This window comes from Bubalus bubalis, chromosome 18, assembly GCF_019923935.1.
Source record: "Bubalus bubalis isolate 160015118507 breed Murrah chromosome 18, NDDB_SH_1, whole genome shotgun sequence".
NCBI lineage: Eukaryota > Metazoa > Chordata > Mammalia > Artiodactyla > Bovidae > Bubalus > Bubalus bubalis.
The window spans coordinates 65,695,348-65,709,786 of NC_059174.1; the positions used below are offsets into that span (position 1 = coordinate 65,695,348).

General features: G+C 54.5%; 1 protein-coding gene across 1 annotated transcript; it reads right to left on the reverse strand.

The window, feature by feature from the left end:
* Positions 1-4,722: 4,722 nt before the first annotated feature.
* SLC27A5 (solute carrier family 27 member 5) lies at positions 4,723-14,382 on the reverse strand. The gene is made up of 10 exons (XM_006067280.4): positions 12,854-14,382; positions 12,291-12,500; positions 11,809-11,967; positions 7,934-8,058; positions 6,685-6,879; positions 6,514-6,604; positions 5,742-5,940; positions 5,390-5,487; positions 5,148-5,278; positions 4,723-5,067 (listed from the first exon to the last, which is right to left on the reverse strand). The coding sequence occupies exons 1-10, from the start codon at positions 13,539-13,541 to the stop codon at positions 4,891-4,893; spliced, it is 2,073 nt and encodes a 690-aa protein (XP_006067342.1). The 5' UTR covers positions 13,542-14,382; the 3' UTR covers positions 4,723-4,890.
* Between the last annotated feature and the right edge of the window lie 57 nt (positions 14,383-14,439).

Here is a 14,439-nt window from a genome sequence, read left to right on the forward strand (position 1 = left end):
GGGTGTAGGAGGGAGGCTAAAAGTAAGGCCTGATTCTGGTGCCTCCATAACACCAGAAACCAGGAGAGCCTCAAAGGGCAGTTAGCAAATCCCCTTCCCTTGCTCCCCATGCTGTTCCTGGTAAGAGCCCCGAGTCAAACAGCTCCCTGGGTGCTGTTTCCCCCTCAAACAGAGTGACTGATTCCCCCCTAAGCCAGCAGTCACCCCAATGAGCCAGTCACACCCTCAGCAGGAGTCAGGGTGCCCCCAGCCTCTCCTGACTACAAAGCCTGCCTCCCCCTGGTCGGGTGGGCACGTGACCCTGCGTGGTGGGAGGTGCTCACCTCCACGTGTTGTGTGTTCAGCCATCTTGGTAGCTCTAGGGCTGGTTGAGCAGGAGATGGTTACAACGCTGGGCCCAGGAGCAGGCTGCCCACCCCTGCACTCGATGAAGATGCACCAGAGGCAGGTAGGGTACCGCACCCCAAAGCTGCTGAGCAAGGCTGGGGCGGGCGGGGAGAGTGGGGCAGGAGAACAGGATGCTGGCCTGGGTCACGACTTTGAAGGGACGCCACAAACTCAGCCAGCAAAGTAGGTAAAGGCTTAATATTCTAAAAAATAAAAATGCACACATCGTAAAATGTTAAATTGCAGTGTTGAGATTTCTTAGCAGCTTTATGGAGACAGCCATATGCCATGCAATTCACTCCTTGCAGGTATACGATGCAGTGGTTTTTAGTGTATTCTCAGAGCTGTGCCTCAGTCGTCACAGGTTTAGAACATTTTCTCATTACCCAAAGCATGCACCCCTGTTGGCAGTCCCCCAAGTCCTCCTCCCCCTGCCCCTGGCAATCACCGGTCTCTTTTCTGTCTCTGTGGATCTATCAGAGGTGCTTTTTTTTTTTTTTTTTTTTTTGCTGCTGATAATAATACGCCATTTACACATTTAGCACATTTGTTTTATCCATTCCTAAGTTGTCTGGGCACTGGGTTGTTTGCAGGCTTGGGGACTGGGAATAATGCAGCTATGAACATTGATATGCAAGAGTTGGTGTGACCTGGAGAAGGAAATGGCAACCCACTCCAGTATTCTTGCCTGGAAAATCCCATGGACAGAGGAATCTGGCAGGCTACAGTCCACAGGGTTGCAAGAGTCGGACACGACTGAGCAACTAACACACTAACACACACCCAAACATAGTGATGTAAAACAACAGTTATTTTGTTACACTCAAAGATTCAAAGTAAATTTGTTAAAATGTAAAAAAAAAAAAGAGTTGGTGTGGACATATGTCTTTATCTCAGTTCAGTTCAGTCTCTCAGTCGTGTCCGACTCTTTGCGACCCCATGAATCGCAGCATGCCAGGCCTCCCTGTCCATCACCAATTCCTGGAGTTCACTTAGACTCACGTCCATCGAGTCAGTGATGCCATCCAGCCATCTCATCCTCTGTTGTCCCCTTCTCCTCCTGCCCCCAATCCCTCCCAGGATCAGAGTCTTTTCCAATGAGTCAACTCTTCGCATGAGGTGGCCAAAGTACTGGAGTTTCAGCTTTAGCATCATTCCTTCCAAAGAAATCCCAGGGCTGATGTCCTTCAGAAAGGACTGGTTGGATCTCCTTGCAGTCCAAGGGACTCTCAAGAGTCTTCTCCAACACCACAGTTCAAAAGCATCAATTCTTCGGCACTCAGCCATCTTCACAGTTCAACTCTCACACCCATACATGACCACTGGAAAAACCATAGCCTTGACTAGACGGACCTTTGTTGGCAAAGTAATGTCTCTGCTTTTCAATATGCTATCTAGGTTGGTCAAAACTTTTCTTCCAAGGAGTAAGCGTCTTTTAATTTCATGGCTGCAATCACCATCTGCAGTGATTTTGGAGCCCCCCCAAAAACTAAAGTCTGACACTGTTTCCACTGTTTCCCCATCTATTTCCCATGAAGTGATGGGACCAGATGCCATAATCTTTATTTTCTGAATGTTGAGTTTTAAGCCAACTTTTTCACTCTCCTCTTTCACCTTCATCAAGAGGCTTTTTAGTTCCTCTTCACTTTCTGCCATAAGGGTGGTGTCATCTGCATATCTGAGGTTATTGATACTTCTCCCGGCAATCTTGATTCCAGCTTGTGCTTCTTCCAGCCCAGCGTTTCTCATGATGTACTCTGCATATAAGTGAAATAAGCAGGGTGACAATATACAGCCTTGACGTACTCCTTTTCCTATTTGGAACCAGTCTGTTGTTCCATGTCCAGTTCAAACTGTTGCTTCCTGACCTGCATACAGGTTTCTCAAGAGGCAGGTCAGGGGGTCTGGTATTCCCATCTCTTTCAGAATTTTCCACAGTTTATTGTGATCCACACAGTCAAAGGCTTTGGCATAGTCAATAAAGCAGAAATAGATGTTTTTCTGGCACTCTCTTGCTTTTTCCATGATCCAGCGGATGTTGGCAATTTGATCTCTGGTTCCTCTGTCTTTTCTAAAACCAGCTTGAACATCTGGAAGTTCATGGTTCACGTATTGCTGAAGCCTGGCTTGGAGAATTTTGAGCATTACTTTACTAGCATGTGAGATGAGTGCAGTTGTGCGGTAGTTTGAGCATTCTTTGGCATTGCCTTTCTTTGGGATTGGAATGAAAACTGACCTTTCCCAGTCCTGTGGCCACTGCTGAGTTTTCCAAATTTGCTGGCATATTGAGTGCAGCACTTTCACAACATCATCTTTCAGGATTTGAAATAGCTCAACTGGAATTCCATCACCTCCACTAGCTTTGTTCATAGTGATGCTTCCTAAGGCCCACTTGACTTCACATTCCAGGATGTCTGGCTCCAAGTGAGTGATCACACCATCGTGATTATCTGGGTTGTGAAGATCTTTTTTGTACAGTTCTTCTGTGTATTCTTGCCACCTCTTCTTAATATCTTCTGCTTCTGTTAGGTCCATACCATTTCTGTCCTTTATTGAGCCCATCTTTGCATGAAATGTTCCCTTGGTATGTCTAATATTATTGAAGAGATCTCTAGTCTTTCCCATTCTGTTGTTTTCCTCTATTTCTTTGCATTGATCGCTGAGGAAGGCTTTCTTATCTCTTCTTGCTATTCTTTGGAACTCTGCATTCAGATACTTATATCTTTCCTTTTCTCCTTTGCTTTTCGCTTCTCTTCTTTTCACAGCTATTTGTAAGGCCTCCCCAGACAGCCATTTTGCTTTTTTGCATTTCTTTTCCATGGGGATGATCTTGATCCCTGTCTCCTGTACAATGTCACGAACCTCCATCCATAATTCATCAGGCACTCTATCAGATCTAGTCCCTTAAATCTATTTCTCACTTCCACTGTATAATCATAAGGGATTTGATTTAGGTCATACCTGAATGGTCTAGTGGTTTTCCCTTCTTTCTTCAATTTCAGTCTGAATTTGGCAATAAGGAGTTCATGATCTGAGCCACAGTCAGCTCCTGGTCTTGTTTTTGTTGACTGTATAGAGCTTCTCCATCTTTGGCTGCAAAGAATATAATCAACCTGATTTCGGTGTTGACCATCTGGTGATGTCGATGTGTAGAGTCTCTCTTGTGTTGTTGGAAGAGGGTGTTTGCTATGACCAGTGCATCTGCCTGCGCTATGCGCGCCATTGCAGCCGCCCCTGGTAACTGTGATAATTGACCTTATGCTAACTCCACAGGTAACCTTGAAATGACTTTTTTTCTGTTTCGCTCTGGGACTTTGTTACGGTGTGTGAGTTTCTCTCTAGTTGTGGCACCTGGACTCAGTAGTCATGGCATGTGTGTTGCTCCCAAGGCACATGTTGTGGGATCTTAGATCGCCAACTAGGGATCAAACCTCTGCATTGGCAGGTGGATTCCTTACCACTGAGCCACCGGGGAAGCCCTCCATCTTTTTTTTTAATATCCACAAACATCTGTTGAGGTGGACACGATTCTCAGGCCCATTTTACAATGAAGGAAACCAGTGCTCAAGAGGCAGTTGGTTCTAGGCATTGCCCAGGCCACCCAGCCTGGAAGTGGACAGCCGTCAATCCATGCTGCAGGCTCGGGGACCCATAGACCCAGGTTCCTGTCCAGCGCACACACACCCCCCCCCCCACATGGCTCTCTGGGCTCCCAGCACACGCTCTTCTGTTGACAGAATGGGTGCTAACCTCTTCTGTCAAGAGGAAATGCAGTGACAGCCTCAGCGGCCAGGGCCCCTTGAACTGGGCCTCACGGGGTGTGTGTGTGTGTGTGTGTGTGTGGCCACAGCTTAACCCCACTCGCAGCACGGCATGTGCTCGAGAAGTGGACGTATCAGCTGGCAGGGGCTGTTTGGCACAGGAGCCCAGGGACGCCTGGAGAGCAGCGTCCAGCACAAGGCATGGCAGGAGCAGCTGACCACAGCAGGGCCTTTACTAGCACAGCTGCTCTTGCTGACGCCAGCCGGCCTGCGGCTCCCGCAATGCCCCCGAGGGCACTTCTAGCCCGAAGATACCATGGCCTCCATTCTCCAGAAGCCTTGCCTCTGGCCCTTGTCAGACCTCCCCTCACGGTGCTTCTCCCCACACTCTCCAGACCATGTACTCATCTGCAGCCCGGCCCAGCCCCGACAGAGGCCACAGGCAGACTCGGAGTCTTGTCTCCTCCTGGAGTGGCGGTGGCTCCAGCCATTCCCCTGGCCTTTTCCAGACAGGGCTGCCCCTCAGGGGGACCCCGCACCTCTGGCTCGTTCCCCATCGACACAGACATCCGTGTACACATCCCGGTTTATTCTCGCTCTGGTGCGGGCCAGGGTCACCCCAGCCTGTGAAGCTGGGGATAAGGCCAGGCTCGTCGGGTTTGGGGAGTGGGTGAGGGGACAAGGGGAGGGGGGAACAGCGTTGGGTGGAGCGCCTTCGGATGTCCTGTGAGCTGATGGGAGGTCAGAGTCTCCAGACTCCCTCACACACTGCCCGGTATATATCTGGAGTCAGGGGCCGGAAGGCTTGGGCCTGGTTGTCCAGCACGAACAGGGGATCAGCAACGACGCTCACATTGAAGCCCTCGCGCACCAACCGGGACTTCACCAGTTTGAACGTGCCTGTGATCTCCAAGGCGTCCTGCGTGGGGAGAGACTGTAATCTCGACTGCAGCCGCCCTGCCAGGCCTCCCACCCACCCCTCCGGCCACCCGAGCTCACCTGGATACGAATGAAATGGGGAGCGGCGTAGCCCGGGAGAGAAGTGCGTACGTGCTGGTACAGCCTCTGCCCGTCGAAGGCCTGGCCGGGCACCAGCTGCACGGCGGCCATGCCCACCTTGCCCTCACACCCTGGGGAGCACGTGCAACCTCAGCACCACAGCTGCCCTCTCCCGGGTCCTGGCGGCTCCCCACCTGGAACAAGCCCCCACCCCTCCCACAGGGCTGCGCACTCTTCCGCACCTGGCACAGGCACACCGTACACGTTCACCTCCTGCAGGAAGTCCACGACTGACAGCACGCCCTCCACCTCCCGCGTGGACACATTCTCACCCTTCCACCTGCGGGGTTGGAGCAGGTGCCTGGGATCAGGGCGCGGGAAAGGAGGTTCCACCCCTGACCAAGCGCCGCCTCCTGGCCCCTAGGCCCCTGGCCTGTCCCGTCCTGAATATGTACGAGGGGCCCACCCCTGGAAAGGATAGCCCCTGCCTCCTGACCACCGAGCCCCGCCCCCTGGTAGGAGAGGCCCGCCTACTTCCCCAAGCCCCGCCCCTCCCCGAATCCACACGTCCGGCCCTGAGGAGCCCCGCGGTACCGGAAGGTGTCCCCAATGCGGTCGCGGAAGTAGAGGAAGCCTTCGTGGTCCATGGCCAGCACGTCCCCGGTGTTGTAGTAAAGGTCGTTCGGGCGCCGCACGTTCTTCACCAGCTTCTTCTCTGACAGCTCCCGGGGCCCGCGGTAGCCCAGGAAAGGTTGGTGACGCAACACCTGGGTCAGCAGGAGTCCCGCCTCCCCTGGGGTAGGAGCGGGAGTCGGGCATTAGCCATGGCGGAGCGCGTCAGGAGCCCCCCAGGCCACGGCCCGGACTCTGCCAGAGAAGAGAGAGACCCAGAAACGGATCCAGAGACAGAGACAGGAAATGAGGGTGGTATCAGAGAGTCCCCTCAGAAGAGGAAAAGGCCAACAAGGATGGACAAGGGAGAGACACAAATGGTGATGGGAAGAGAGATTCCGCTGTGACCTTGCCAGCCCCCAGGAGAGCAGACCCTCGGAAAAGGTTCAGGACGGGAGCTGGATCCCTGGGAGGATGGGACTTCCACAGACCGTGCAAGCGAACACCTCAGATGGACACCCAGAGACGCAGCAGAGCTAGAGGTTGAAGCAGAGGAGCTGGGCAGAACCGACCAGCTGAGAGGGAGGCCCCAGACTGTGGGCAGACAGACCAGGGATGCAGGGCCTGGCTGAGGACTGCAGGCGCCACCACTGGGCGTCAGCCACCTCGAGGCTTCGGGTGGCTTGTTCCAGCCACAGAGAAGCCCACAGCTCTCCCCCCTTCGCACACCTGGGGAGGTTCCCCAGCCCCGTACCTGGCCTCGCACGGATGCAGAGGCCCTGACTGTCCCTCAGAGGCTCCTCTGTCTCCAGGCTGTACTGCACCAGCTCGAAGGGGGACAGCATCTGGGTAGATGGTGGGAGGCATCAGCAGAGGTCCGATGGGCTCGGCCCCAGTCAGGGCCCCGTCATGCCCAGCAACTCACTCGGAGTAAGCAGCTGGTCTTGCCCTGGGCCCCACAGCGCCCCGGATAGTTGATGAAGCCGACGTTGCCCTCGGTGGAGCCGTACATCTCCCAGATCCGAATGGGGCCGAAGCGCCGCTGGAAGGTCTCCCACACTTCTGCCCGGAGTCCATTGCCAATCGCCAGGCGGACTTTATGTGTCCGGTCCTCTGGCCGCTGCAGGGACAGCCCGAGAAGGGTGAGGAGGGGCTGCCCTTTGGTGTGCCCAGGATAAGATAGCCCTTACCTAGGAGAGCTATCCTGGGAGGTGACGGGGGCCTGTATCTAGGGGATCTGAGTTCTTAACTTTAGAGTAGTTACCTGGAGTCTATACCTGGAGAGAGTTACTTGTAGGGCTTACCTGTGGAGGATACCTGGGAACCTTACCTGGAGGAATATGTAGGGGTGGCCAGAGGGCTTCTATAGGGTCTGACCTAAGGGAGACCTCTGGGGTCTTATACAGGGGTGGTTATCTGAAGCTTTTACCTGGGGGTGTTTACTGGAGGCCTTAGCAGGAGGAGTTACTTGGGGGGCCTTTACCTGAAGGTAACCTGGGGGACTGACTTGAAGGTTAATTTTGAGGAGTTATCCCGGGGCCTTACTTGGGTTAGTTACCAGGAACCTTTTCCTGAATGGTTACCTGGAGATTTTATTTGGAGGGACGTTAGGGCCCCCCTGGTGGATCAGATGGTTAAGAGTAGGCCTGCAATGCAGGAGACCACAGTTTGATCCCTAGGTTGGGAAGACCCCCCTGGAGAAGGAAATGGCCACCCACTCCACTATTCTTGCCTGGAAATTCCATGGACAGAGGAGTCTGGTGGGCTACAGTCCACGGGGTCACAAAGAGTTGGGCACACCTGAGGGACTAACACACACTCCTTGAGAGAATCACCTGGGGTCCACGTGTCACTGATCCATAGGATGAGACCTGCTCAGGTCTAGTGACTTTATCCCGAGCCACAGCCTGCTCTCAGTACTTTACATGTTTGATTCTTGCTGCACCCCTGTGAGGTATTATTCTGTTTCCCCAAAGAGGACACTGAGGCTGAGAGAGGTGAAGTCACGCCCCCCCACCGCCCCCCACCACAAGATAGCACAGCTGATCCTCAAAGCAGCTGTGATGGGAAACCTTGCTTGGGACCCCCTGTCCCGAGGGCCACTGTGTGAGTCCTGGCCTGAATCCCCCTGAGACCTTCACTGGGATGACTCGGGGGCGCTCTGAGCATCTCACCTGGGGTGTGTTGCACAGGTACCGCAGGATCTCGCCCACGTACTGGATCACAGTCACACCATGCTGTCGACAGTCATCCCAGAAGCTGGAGGCAGAGAACTTGGGGGCCAGGACACAGGTCACCCCTGGAAGGGAGGAGAGGAAGGGGTTTCAGGTCAGGCCTCTGAGCTGCCGTAAGAAGCTGCTCTGACCAGCTGGTTGTGGCCCATGAAGCCCAGGATGGCATCACGCTCATCTCTGTGTCACTGGCCCAGCCAGGACTGTCCCCACGAGAAGAGCACAGCCCGACCTGAGTCCAAATCCTGTCTTCAGAATGTGTGGAAAGCTCAGTGCCTGGTACAAAGCCCTGCTGAATGAGGGCTGTGAGCAGGAGTCACTCATGATTGTGATAAATGTCTTAGGAATGCCTGTCTAGCTGGGCAAATGGATAGCGGGTAGAAGGATGGATGGGTGATGGGGGCTGGGTTGCTGGATGGATATATGGATGTTGTGAAGGATGGGCATGTGGATCAGTACATCTTAGGGGCCACTACAGTCACTCCATGGAGAAGGGCATGGCACCCCACTCCAGTATTCTTGCCTGGAGAATCCCATGGACAGAGGAGCCTGGTGGGCTACAGTCCATGGGGTCACAAAGAGGTGGACACAACTGAAGCGACTTAGCATGCACAGTCACTCCAGGAAAGTGCTCCCTCTTTTTCTGATCCCCTCCTCTGCAGCTGGCCCTGTGGATGGCACTCTCCCTACCTCAGCTCTAATCGTCAGAAAACCCCACAAGCTAATATCATCAGCCCTGCACCCAGAGGGACGACTGCTCCTGTGCTTGGGAAGGGAGCAGGTGTGTGTCTTCTTCAAAGCTGTATCTTGGCAGAGGTGAAGTATAATGTCCTCCCTGTGAAAATGGATGCTGGGTCCTTGAAAGCAACAGCTCTGTTGGCAACCCCAAGTGAAATGCCTGGATTCTGGAAAGGGCTTCAAGAGCTGCTAAGACCAGGGGGGAGGTTGATAAGGATTTTTCCAATGAAAACGTCCCAGTTCTTTGCCTAAGATGGGATCCCAGTTTTAAGACGTCTCTGGTGTGACAAGTTAGGAAGCATATGCACTGCACTAAAGTTCTTCCCAAGAATAATTAAACTGAATCTAAATAAACTGGAAAATTCTGAAAGAGATGGGAATACCAGACCCCCTGACCTGCCTCTTGAGAAACCTGTATGCAGGTCAGGAAGCAACAGTTTGAACTGGACATGGAACAACAGACTGGTTCCAAATAGGAAAAGGAGTACGTCAAGGCTGTATATTGTCACCCTGCTTATTTCACTTATATGCAGAGTACATCATGAGAAACGCTGGGCTGGAAGAAGCACAAGCTGGAATCAAGATTGCCGGGAGAAGTATCAATAACCTCAGATATGCAGATGACACCACCCTTATGGCAGAAAGTGAAGAGGAACTAAAAAGCCTCTTGATGAAGGTGAAAGAGGAGAGTGAAAAAGTTGGCTTAAAACTCAACATTCAGAAAATAAAGATTATGGCATCTGGTCCCATCACTTCATGGGAAATAGATGGGGAAACAGTGGAAACAGTGTCAGACTTTAGTTTTTGGGGGGGCTCCAAAATCACTGCAGATGGTGATTGCAGCCATGAAATTAAAAGACGCTTACTCCTTGGAAGAAAAGTTTTGACCAACCTAGATAGCACATTGAAAAGCAGAGACATTACTTTGCCAACAAAGGTCCATCTAGTCAAGGCTATGGTTTTTCCAGTGGTCATGTATGGATGTGAGAGTTGGACTGTGAAGATGGCTGAGTGCCGAAGAATTGATGCTTTTGAACTGTGGTGTTGGAGAAGACTCTTGAGAGTACCTTGGACTGCAAGGAGATCCAACCAGTCCATTCTGAAGGAGTTCAGCCCTGGGATTTCTTTGGAAGGAATGATGCTAAAGCTGAAACTCCAGTACTTTGGCCACCTCATGCGAAGAGTTGACTCATTGGAAAAGACTCTGATCCTGGGAGGGATTGGGGGCAGGAGGAGAAGGGGACAACAGAGGATGAGATGGCTGGATGGCATCACTGACATGATGGACGTGAGTCTGAGTGAACTCCGGGAGTTGGTGATGGACAGGGAGGCTTGGCGTGATGCGATTCATGGGGTCGCAAAGAGTCGGACACGACTGAGCGACTGAACTGAACTGAAAAACATCGTGGGGATTCTCCTCGGGTGGTCCAGTGGTTAAGAATCCACTTTGCAATGTAGCAGACAGAAGTTTGATCCGTGGCTGGGGATCCCACCTGCCAGAGAGCAACTAAGGCCTTGGGCCACAATAGAGTCCAGGCACACATTGATGGCCCTGCAGGACACAACTCAGACCCACTGCAGCCAGATAAATAAATAAAGATTGTTTTAAAATAAATGAAAACACTATGACAACCTGGAGTGGGATGGGGTGGGAGGTGGGAGGGAGGTTCAGGAGGGAGGGGACACATGTATACCCGTGGCTGATTCATGTTGATGTGTGGCAGAGACCAACACAATATGGTAAAGCAATTATCCTTCGGTTAAAATTTTTAAAAAAGTGAGTCTCTTGTAAAGAGCAAAAAAAAAAAAAAAAGTAAAAATAAAACAGGGACTTCCCTGGTGGTCTAGTGGCTAAGACTGTATGCTCCTGATGCAGGCACCCCGGTTTGATCCTTGGTCAGGGAAATGGGTCCTGCATGCCACAACAAAGACCTGGTGCGGCCAAAGAAATAAAAACTGTTTTAAAAATAAATGAAAACATCTCTAGAAAGACTATGTAGTTTTAACAGGAATGTGGGAGGGAGAGGAACAGAGACCAAGTAAGCAAGTACAAAGAACACTTGAACTGCAAAAAGACAGATAATTGGGCCAATTTTTAAAAAATATATGTAATCATTTATTTGGCTGCCCTGGGTCTTAGTTGCAGCACGTGGGCTCTAGCTTCCTGACCAGAGACCGAATCTGTGGCCCCTGCAGTGGGAGCACACAGGCTTAGACACTGGACTACTAGGGAACTCCTGGGAAGTTTTTAACATGAGGTGAGCATCAGATAGTACCCAAGAGTTACTGTTAATTTTTCAGGTAGGTGTGATAATCACAGTGGTCACAGGTGTTTTAAGTTCTTACATATTAGAGATACATACTGCAGTATTTACAAAGAGAAAGATAGTATCTAGAATCTGCTCCAAAATAATCCAGAAAGAAGGGAGTTCCTATTAAATAAAATTGGCAACATGTTAACAATTGTTGAGGCTGGGTGAGGATTTCAGAGACTTCATCAAACTATCTGCTCTGCTTTCCTGTATGTTTGAAATGGCCCATGGTTTTAAGATTTTTGAAGAAATAATGAGAGTAAAAAGTGAGAGTAAAGGGGAGGTGATAATCAAAACACAGAAGAGCAAAATGCTGCCAACAGCTGCAGCTGGGTGGTGAGTACCTGAGGATTCATGTAGAAAACTTTAGAAATTTTGATATTTCAATATATTCCATGTTAAAATTTCAGAAACGACAACAATGGCAACAAAACCGACCAGGCGGTCTGTTCACTGAATTCGTGGCCAGGTGTCTAGGGAGACAACTGGAAGGAAGGCTTGCTGCCGGTGCCTTCACTGGCTCCACCTGGGACACTGACTGCCAGGAATACCCAACGCCCACAGCAGTGCCGCTCTCTTCCTGCCTGCAGCACAGCCATGAAGGACTCCCCGGGTGTCCGTCCCTCTATCCAGGTGGCCCTGGGCTTCTCTGTCCCTTGTCAAAGATGGGAACCTGGGGTTCTGGGTAACCTATTGGGCTTGCCACCCTGACATCCAGGCTGGGAGTCCTGTGGCTCGAACGGGGACTTCAAAGAAAGAAAGGCTTACCAAGGTCCAGGCAACTGAGGACTCCAAGGACAAGCCCCATGGTGTGGTACAAAGGCAAGACCGTGTAGACCACGTCGTCGGCTGTGACCCCACACAGAGTCAGCATCCCTGCCACCTGCAGCACCCGCTCGTAGGTGAGGATGGCGGGCTTGGGGAGCCCTGGGGAGAAGAGGGGAGAGGAGGGTAGGGCAGGCCCGCAAGCTCAGGGGTTTGAGGCTCTGGAAAGATGGCCAGCGTGGGTGGGTTTTCATCGGGGTTCAGCGGATGAATTCCAAAGGTCAGGGTTTCAGCGGCTGTTTACCGGCCAGAGGCAAGGTTCTGGCACCGACCATTCAGATAACACTGGCTGTCAACGTTGGGGCCAGGGGTCACAATCCAGGGGCAAGGAGGGTTTCAGAGGCCAAGTTGAGGGCACAAATCAGGCTTGAGGTCAGGTCAGCAGGAGAGTTCAGAGGTCGGGCCTGGACATCGGGCACGCTCACCGGTGGTCCCCGAGGTGTAGATGAACAGGGCTGGGCTTCGCAGCTTGATGTCCGCCCGCAGGTCGGCGGGCACGGGGTCTGAGGGGGCGGCGGCCAGGGCGGCGCCCAGGGCCCCCACCCCGGGCGTGGGGGAGCTGCGGCCCAGGTAGAGGCAGTGCACCTTCTCCGCCTGCAGCTTGGGCAGGACCTCCTCCAGGTTTGCCCGGAGCTCTGCGGGAGGGGTCAGAGGAAGCTTCAGGGCGGGGGCGGGGTGCCCTGCGGTGGGAGGGGCGAGACGTGCCGAGGCCCCTCCCCCCCTTTGCAGCGGCGAAGCGCACCTGCCTTACCTGTAATGAGTATTGGGGTGCAAAACGCCCGCAAATAGCCACGGTGAAAAAAAAATCAACAGAACTCTGGGACCTTCAGCATTTCTGTCCAGCAACTGGGTTTGGGTCCTAAGAGCCAGCGGGCTGTGGGCTGTTCTAAGAGCCAGCCCCGACTGGGACCCCCTGGACAGCAGTCCTCCGCCGCCCTCTCCCGCCCGCTGCCCAGCCCCTCCGACCCCCTTGTCCAGGGGTTCTCACCTGGGTCCACCACCAGCACGCGGGCCCCGGAGCTCAGCACCGCGTGCACCAGGGGTGGCCCGCGGCCGTGAGGGTTGATCCAGACCACCGGGCAGCCCAGCTTGGCCAGCCCTAGCCACAGGCTCAGGGCGGGGAGCATCTGCGAGGGCAGCACCAGCAGGGCGGTGGGCTCCCGGGCGCGCAGGCCCTCGGTGCCGGCCAGTTCGGCCTTCAGGGCCCAGGCCGCCTGGCAGGCCCTGGTGTCCAGCTCCCGGAAGGTGACCGCGCGGCCCCCCGGACCGGTGCACACCAGGATCGTGCGGCCCGGCTGCTCCCGTGCACGCCGCTCAAAGGAGTCCACGAAGGTGTCCGGAGGCCGGCGCCGCAAGCGTGCCCAGGTGCGGAGGCCCAGGCGGAGCATCAGGAAGGTGTAGGCCAGGTCGGCCGGCAGCCAGAGGAGCCCGGGCGGCGGCCGTGCGGGTAGCAGGGTCAGTAGCAGGGCCGCAGCAGCCAGGCTCAGCCAGTGCGGTGTCCAGGGGCCCAGCCAGGGCCCTGCCAGCAGGGCCAGGCCCAGCAGCAGGCCGCAGGCTGGGTCGCCCAGGAGCCAGCGCAGGGCCGGGGCCGCCGCCGCCGCCCATGGCGACTGCCCCAGGCCCCAAAGCAGCAGCAGCAGCAGCAACGAGAAGGCCAGTCGCCTCCAGAGCCCCATGGCACCTGCTCCTAACTCCGGGAAATGTCCAGGAGTGCCCACCTCCGCCGGCGACCCGCCCCTGTGCGGTGACTCATGGACTGTTGGCCAAGGTGTGGGCCCCAGGACTCTGCCCTCCCGCCTTCCTGACCCCAAGTGTTTGTTTGGCCCTGCCTGCTCTTCTGTGTGTCGCCGGCCCCTCTGCCCCCGTTCCTGCCACTGGGTGCCAGTCTCTTGGGAAACAGTCCTCCGAACTTACAGCCAGGCAGGATAGCAAGGCAGCTCCGACGCTAGCCGGCCTCCCGGGAGGCTCCCTGTGCACCGACCTAACCTGACTCCGCGGGAGCTGGGTGGGGGCCAGGGACACAGCAGATGGGCAGTAAGCTCTGAACGTCGCAGAGCCTGAGTTCAAACCTGGTCCTGACCCCCCTACCCAGGTGCCCCGCTCTGACTCTGCTGTACCCCTGGCATCTGTGGGGACCAGGCTCAGGGTTCAGGAGGCTGAACTTTGCCTGGAATGTGGGTATGGCGGGGAAAGCCTCAGCAGGGGAGCGTGGAAACGAGCCGCGGGCCTAGGATCTCAACGTGGGCCCGCAGGCCACACCCCCCCACACACACACCCCTGCCCCCGGCTCGGGATACTTTGCAGGCGGTGCGCGGGCCTTCCGCCAGCGATGTGAAGGAGGCCTGCGAGGAGGAGCCTCTAGCTGACCCTGGCTGGTATCTTCAGCAACCCCGGTAGGCAGCCCGAGAGGCCGGCCGCTGGTGTCTGTGCCGCCCCTAGGCCAGCCGGGCACTCGCGACCCTGAAGGCCAGGACAGTAATTCTGGGGCTCAGGCCCCCGTCTAGTAGTAACTTGGCCCCAAAGATCCCCTGCCCCCCAAAGTGAGTTGTTAAACCATCAAGGCCATCAGGAGGG

Bases quoted from the DNA above. Each gene is read 5' to 3' on its own strand.
- SLC27A5 (XM_006067280.4), bottom strand. From the start codon at position 13,541: ATGGGGCTCTGGAGGCGACTGGCCTTCTCGTTGCTGCTGCTGCTGCTG. The intron at 12,501-12,853 runs GTGAGAACCCCT...CCCCTCCCGCAG, and splicing joins CGTGCTGGTGGTGGACCCAG to AGCTCCGGGCAAACCTGGAG. The intron at 6,880-7,933 runs GTGAGATGCTCA...CTGTCCCTGCAG, and splicing joins ACCTGTGCAACACACCCCAG to CGGCCAGAGGACCGGACACA.